The following is an 8,020-nucleotide window of genomic DNA, read 5'->3' on the forward strand; positions in this document are numbered from 1 at the left end:
TTTATTACAGATTGATAAATAGTGCTCTTATTTCGCAATAAGAACGAATTATTTATCAAAAAGTAATCAAGAACTATCACCTAGCGGGTATCCTGCTACACACTTAGGCTCAAGCTGTAAGAGAAAATTCTAATTAGTAAAGAAATTAATTTGGAAAATTACCTTGACGTTTCGATAGCTATTTAGTCTATGGGATCTACGTCCTATCTTATAAGTTGTTCAAACTGTTGTTCATTCTCCTATAAACAATAATAAAGTCTGTTTTCGAACTCACTAGTCCAAATATCAGTTTAAGCGATAAAAGTTCGTTTTTTCCAAATAGTTAATGTCAACAAACAGAAATATCCACAGTAAGTAGATGTTATGGGTTGGTATTTTTGCAAATGCCATTATTATTTCTTTATTAATTGAAGGAAATTTTACAGGTGATATGTACCTTTAAGCTTATATATGCTTTAAGAGACTATGAATCCTTGTTGAAGTTTCTTGCTGACCGTGAAAGTAATTAGTGATAGGTGTTGCTTTCTTAATATTAGATTGATCGGTCAATAGATAGTGGCAAAAAAACGACTATTTTCTTTGGGCCAATGTTTCGGCTGTATTTAAGCCTTCATCAATTATTTAGTGCATTTCCACCATATAACAATGGCCAGAGCTTGTTAACCGAGGCAGGTGTAATATTGTACTCAATATGTATTATAATATTGTTTATTTTTTAGTTCATGAGGACATAACGCGGTTGAACTCAATGGCTAAACAGCTATCCAAAATACTGACGCAGAAATTAGCGACCGATTCAGTATAAGCAAAGAGCAACAAGGACAATAGATGTGGTTTTCATACCACGCTAATTGGTGGAAAAATCTATAGAGTTTAAGAAATCCCTATTCGTACGCTTTGTCGATGTAAAGGGGGCATTCGATAAAGTCCGTCTGACTGATGTAAAAACTGCCCTGAGGGACAACAACATAAAAGAAGGATATTGAAGATTAGTAACATACAATTCAGAATCAAAACAGAGGACGGTCTCTGTGAGAACGTAAGAATTAATATCGGAATCAGACAGGGAAACAGCCTATTATTATTGACCAGATAATAAATAACATAGAACTACTAAATATCGGATACAGAATAGGTCAGTGAACCGTGGAAATCCTGTGGTATGCGGACGACTTAGTATTTAGTATTGATGGCAGGGCAGCGAGGACGATCTACAGCAACTCCTGCACAAGTTAGAAATAACAGCGAATAATCTCAATATCCAGATATTAATAGGAAAAACGCAGTCAATTGTGACCGCGATAGAACTGATACCATGTGAGCTGGTGGCAAACAAACCGAACTATCGAGGAAGTATCACAATTTAAATATTAAAGGATAGAAAACTACCAGAAGAAGCAAGTGCACAAAGAAACAAGGCGGCGCGAACACCCGTGTGCCTAAGAGATGTGATAAGGAGAAGGAAATTCATGTCAATGCAAAGCAAAGTTTTCATCTACTAAAGATGCGTCAGAACCATAGTACCCTACTCCCGAGAAACATCAGCAGAAACATTAAATACAAAATCAATACACAGAACAACGGAAGTGAAAGCACCAAGAGTAATACGAGGAGTAATTCTGGAAGGCAGAATGTGGCACCCTATTATAAGAGAGAAACTTGAGGTGCAGGACATAGTAAGGTAGGTGGGAGCACGAAACCGATACTGTGAGAAACATCTCGCGAACACTAACCTGGACCGAAAAGCAAGATATGCACGTGCACAAATCTCAAAACGTCCCGACCACCTGGTAGACCGCCAAACAGATATACACAAGGGGTATCCCAATTGCAAGAGGAAGGACAAGAATACAGTAAATTTTGGAAATTTTCCTTACCTTCCACCTGACCTATGAACATATATCTAGTGCACTACCAACATTTTCGACAAGAATTTTATTTATTTCAATTCTTATGCTATATTCGATACCCACACAGATTTCGGAATTATGTAGAATGTGGCATAACATCATCCTTCTGATACTACACTTTTGATGGAGTTGATATTCCTGATTATTTTCGGTCGGAAAATTTGCTGCTAAATCAGTTCTGAGTTAAGAGCAAAAATGAGAACAAATCGAAGTTCACCGATGAGTAGTGAGATGTTTGTCAAGGAAATATGGTCCAAAATTCTGTTATTAATTGCCAACACAGTGACTTTGGCTACACTTTATGTTTGTCCGACGTGTGTAATATGTGGATTGTCAGTGGGTCAAATAGCTAATGATGACTGTATAATAGACAATTAAATAACATTTAGCTGCATTAGAGATGATAATATTATGTACATTCTGCTGCGTCATTCTTTATCAAAGCTTCAATCTTAGCTAATCGCATGAAATTCGTAAACAGCGCACGATGGTATGATAACTTAAGTTTTTTAAGAATATCAATAGGAAACGCTTACTAGTATCATTACTATATCTAAGATCTCGCTTATTATTTAAGAAATGTTCATTCATTGCAGGCCCATATTACGTTTTCTATTTTCGCATAGCATTCTTCAATCCACTGCATTTAAGAAAGCCCCATACTTAGTAATCACTACTAACAATCAAAAATCAATAAATTATCCGGGGCGGATCAAAAACATCAGTAAAGAGATTAGGGACAACATAAGCAGCTATAACGCAAAACTTAAACGGTCAACGATTGAAAACAACAAGAACATTAAATGCTTAAGAAACGACAAGACAAAAAAGAAAATCAGGATACATAAACTGATGAACACAGACGGCAATCTGGAAGAAGAGAAGACTGAGATTTCTTAAATCTTCCAATATTTTTACGGTAAACTATACTCCTCCAACAATCTACAACCACAAAACAGATATTATGATAATATCAACATAATGATAAATTGCGGATATAACCACATACGAAATAAAACACGCCCTATTCCAACTCAAGAACGGACGGGCATCCGGTGCGATCGGAATCACTACAGAGATGATAATTCTAGGAGGTGTAGCCCCACTATAATGAACCAAAATGTAGCTAAATAAATCTCTCTCTGAAGTCAATGTGCCCGAAACTTGGAAAAACTCCGCTGTTGTCCTATTATGCAAAAAAGAGACAAATTGAAAATCAACAACTATCGATCTCTAAATTTACTAAAACATCCTTAAAAAGTTTACTCAACATATAAACCAAAATCGTTACTAATGGACCCATGAATAAATGTGACAACTACTAACCCCCGGGCAAGCTGGATTTCGCAAAGGATACAGTAGTACTGTAGAACATATTCAAACCGTGAGCGCCAATAATTAGAAAATTGTAACGAATATAACGAGCTTTCGTAAACTATGACAAAGCCTTCGACTCTCTCGAGCTGTGGGATATGTTCAATATAATGAATCAAGTCAGAATAGACCGCAGTACCCAAACCTCTTAAAATATATATACGACAATGCTACCCTCCAGGTCAAATTGCAGAAGATCTCATGACAGATAAAATACCTATGAAAAGAGGAGTGGGACAAGGAGTCACAATTTCGCCTAAACTTTTTACCCGCTATGGAAGATCTTCATGGATCTGAACTGGGAAACAAAAACCATTAGCATGGACAGCCGGTATCCTAAGCACCTCCGATTCGCGGACGACATTGCCTTAATCAGCAATGACACAGAAGAACTAACAATCAGTGTAAAAAACGATTTTTGAACTTGATGAATTAAAAGCAGTTTTTTATTTATACTGTGGTAAATTATTTGAAATTGTTTAGCTTTCTGATTTTCATATATAAAACTATGCGATTTTTTTTGCTGGTAATTTCATAATTGCTGCAGGGCGGATGGGATTGTAATTAAAGGATGAGTATTTCAGCGTTATTATTTCTCAGCGAGTTATTTCAGCGTTTTCTTGGACAAGAGTTCATGAAAAGGATTCGATGTTATGTGAGATATTTAAATAACCCTGTTTTAAGTTCAATAGCATTCTAAAGCACAAATAATAATCTTGAAATTTTGTCTTTATTTACTGGCTATTTCTTTATATAGATCAAACTGCTGTTTCGCTTTAGGCCTGCTTCTCAATAACAAAATATCGACAACAATGCTTGGAAAAAATACCCAGGGTACAATGATCATAAAAGTTTTGCATCTATCTGTAAAAGCAATATATTTTTTCCTCACCGACGACATTCAGGAATCCCATTTGGCTTTTCATGGGATCGGTGTTGATCTGACACATGTACCAACCCATGTCAGTTTCCTTGATATCTCGAATGTGCAAATACCAATTTCGATGTTCCGTATGAGTGACCGCAATGCGATGATTCTTCGTGATTACATGACTGTGAATAGTGAGAATCGTTTGCGTATCTACCCTTAGCCAAGCAACCTGAAAAAAAAAACTTTGAAAATTAATGCATCTAACAGTGACTATGTAGATTAATTTGCTAGGCAAAAGACATGATATATTTAGACACGTACCGTAAGAATTAATCTCAATTCCACAGATTGAGTTGCTCTAGAACTTTCAATTAATACTTAAAAATTATGTGGTTATTCAAAAAAGTATTTCTAGTAGCAAATTAAATTAATAACTAATAATAAATAAAAAAAATACGTTAAAATGTAGCTTTTTGAAGCTGACAAAGTTTTTATGGTGTAAAAGAAAGCTAACTAAAAACTAAATGAGGCCGTCGATTGTATTAGAAGCTATTAATCATTCAATCTTGAAAAAACAATAAGAAAGCTAACCAAGAGGAACTGTTTCAAATCATTTTTGGGTTTCTAAAATTGCCGCTGGAAACAGATATTTAAACGATAAATTAAAAAGAGCTTTTACGTGGTAAGATTCACTTTAAAGAAGGAACGCGGAAAATAGGTTAATAGGATTTCATAAATAATTACTTAGAATTTAAAAAAAAACTTATTATTATCATCATGTCCAGTAAAATAAAGGAGTTGAGTCAAATTGTGAAATGCTTAACAAAAGTGTTACTATATTCAAATTAACGCTTACGTTAAAACCATTAGTCAAGTAATAGACAGAGTCCAGACTCTAACAGACAAAATAATAGCATAGTCCTACAAATGCAGACTAACACCAAATGCATCCAAAAATTAATGCAGACTTGCCAACCAACAATTATTAGATACTAAATAATTCAATTCATCGACAATATACAGCACTTAGGAATAACAAATTACTCATATTACCATAACCGTAGTGCCCAAGTGAGAAAAATACTTGCGCCCTCTTAGATTTAAGACCACGGGCCATCAGTAGTTACAACACCAACAATATCTAAAGCGATGTGCAGACCATTACTAGAACACGGCTAAAATTTAATAACTAAGGCTGCTGGAAAAAACTAAACCATATGTAGAGACAACAGAACAGATTGCAGTGGGACTGAAGATATAGACCAAACACCCTGCAAATCAGCTACACAATCCACCAACGGGTATAATTGAGACGCTAGGCTGCGATGGGGGGTGGGATCTCGTAGAGGCGCTTGGGACGGTGGCAGAGTCGTAGACTGGAGATGTAAACCCCAAACAGCATTTAAAATCATTAATGATTTTAATTAGAATCATTCTGTTTATATCATAACTGAAATTGAATGAAATTTATCTAAAGAATACTAAACTAAAGAATCGTGCAAAAATATTGTCATTCTGAAATTGATATAAAAATAAGAAAACGTATTCTGTTGTATACAGTTGCTGTGTAGATAAGAAAATTGAATCGAAAAAGCTGAAATCGTTCAGATATTAATATTGTGCATCCTTATTTGACACAGCAAAACCACCGGCTACAATAAATTTTAATGTTACTGCGGGAAAGATAGCGAATAGGACAATGTCATTTCCGTTCTATTCTGGAAATATGTTATCCATTCTCTAACAGCCGATTTGTAAAAAATTTAAAATTTACTAGTGTAACATACTCTTCTAATCATTTGTTTTACAAGAATACCAAATACAATTGCTTTTGTGTAAACGCTAACCTGAAAACCAATATCTGGATGCACGCAAGTTTAATTGTTTCCACAACTGTGAAAGGCGATTACTCGGAAACCTCTGCACAAAAAACAATAAAGTAGTTACTGATGTAAAGATAATTGAACTCCCTTTACAACGAATGTGCCACTTGACCCCTCTTCCCATGTATTATTCTAATTCTGACATCTACCCGTCCTAGGGGGTCAAAGCAAGGAGGCTAAAATATTCATATAGTGTCCCAATAGCAAATAAAATTGACGGGCCTTTCCGATTTTTCACATCTTCAACTGCGAGAAAGATATTAAGGGTGAGGAGTTTGCAATATAATACCCTGCATAATGCAAAGATTAAAATCGAGCAGACAAAAGTAACCTCAATAAGCAGGACGCCTCATACTCCCTCCAACATATTTGCAAACAAAAATTCGTGTCAAAATCAAAAGCACCTCAAAAGATCAATTATTTTGGGTTTGAGTTATTCACTTTTCTTCTTATAATCAAAAAATCGGTTAATCTGGAATGTGGCCTGTATATTATCTCACTGATGGCGGTTCAATAACAGTAATTCTAATTATCTGTGCGCAGATTATGTCTTTTTTGTCCTCGGCTGGAGGCCCGGTGTTGCCGGCATGTTCCCTTCTTAACATTCTCCCCCCTTGAACGGCTGTTCAGAACTGTTGATCGTCTAGTACTGCCAATGGAAGAGGGCAAATTTCTGAGACAGCTCGTTCGTAAATTCCTTGTGCGGTTTTCACATTAACCACAAATACATGTCCATCGTTTCCTGAAAACACTTCTGAAATACATCCAAGTGTCCACTTGCACTTCGTTATAAATTATTAGAAAATGTAAGACCTTAAATGTATTTTATTCAAACAAAGATCGAATTTGCCGTTATTTTGACAGAAACCGCTTCTGATGTTGTAAAATAAACCGTGCCCCTGAAATACATCTTGTTTTACACAGTTTTCCACCTGACAATGTGTTACGTGCAAATATTTTGCTGTAAACCTTTGAATTTGTTTTGGACATCGGTGTGCGTTTTCAAGTTGTTGTCAAGCAAAAGCGTTTTGTTTTTTTATCATGGATTTAAAATTTTAGTTTTTTATTAAAATATTAGTTTATTTATGAAGTGATCACTCCAGCTCGTCCCCCTCAGGGTCTTTCGCCCTTCACCATCTAGGCTTGATTGAAGTTAAGATATCCATAGGATAAGGGTGTTACCAGAAATATCCGAGAGTTACACCCTGCTCAAATTTATTTCCTTTTATAATGCCATAAATTGTTATTAGTCAAACACATTGAATTATTTGCTAAATTAGATTTACTGAAGACTTAACTTTTAGAATCACTCTAATTTTTTGTTCATTCGAATCGTTATTCCGTAATCGTTCTTCCGTTATAAAATTGTTAATTACGTTTTCTTATACATCTAAATACATCAGTTGAATTTGAGTGTGCCTAATTTTGTGTTATCCATTAAGCGTTCAAAGTCTTACTTGCTAGCCGCAAAATATTAGCCTTTGCTCTAACTCGCGCCCGAGATAATTACCATTCCGTCAGAAATAAAATTCATAACCAATGTATTGAATTAATCTTTACGACCATTTATGGAATTTATTCTGATGCAGAACCAATAGTATCACCCTTGTTTCGATAAAAATGACACTTAAGGCATTTGTTTGATGATAACAGTCTTATAACTTCATATACAGGGTGATTCAAAATTGGCGTCATTCCTTTTAAGGGGTGGTAGAGGCTCCCTGGGGTAGTACGAGAAAAATATTGAAATTTTTTTTTCGAAAATTTCTAGAAGATATTAGCAGTTGAAGATGGAATTTCAACTTCGTTATTAAGCACTATTTTGAAATTGTTCAGCAAGAATTGTGAGCATTCAAAAAGAAAAATTACGATCTTTGCTTCAAATTGCGAAAATTTTTGATATCAAAAAAGTTCTCTTCTACAATTTTTTGATGAAAAGGCACAGCGGCAATGATGTTTTTTGTCATTAACAGATAGTTACA

At 35.1% G+C, this 8,020-nt stretch overlaps 1 protein-coding gene across 1 annotated transcript in view; it reads right to left on the reverse strand.

The window, feature by feature from the left end:
- LOC109536769 (neuronal growth regulator 1) overlaps positions 1–8,020 on the reverse strand; it is a 65,651-nt gene that overhangs the window by 49,554 nt on the left and 8,077 nt on the right. Inside the window, exon 3 of the mRNA XM_048665359.1 lies at positions 4,177–4,384. Coding sequence (XP_048521316.1) covers positions 4,177–4,384 — 208 coding nt within the window. The remainder of the gene's footprint in view (positions 1–4,176; positions 4,385–8,020) is intronic.

This window comes from Dendroctonus ponderosae, unplaced genomic scaffold, assembly GCF_020466585.1.
Source record: "Dendroctonus ponderosae isolate FM_Combo_2020 unplaced genomic scaffold, Dpon_F_20191213v2 Dpon_F_20191213_1, whole genome shotgun sequence".
Lineage (NCBI taxonomy): Eukaryota > Metazoa > Arthropoda > Insecta > Coleoptera > Curculionidae > Dendroctonus > Dendroctonus ponderosae.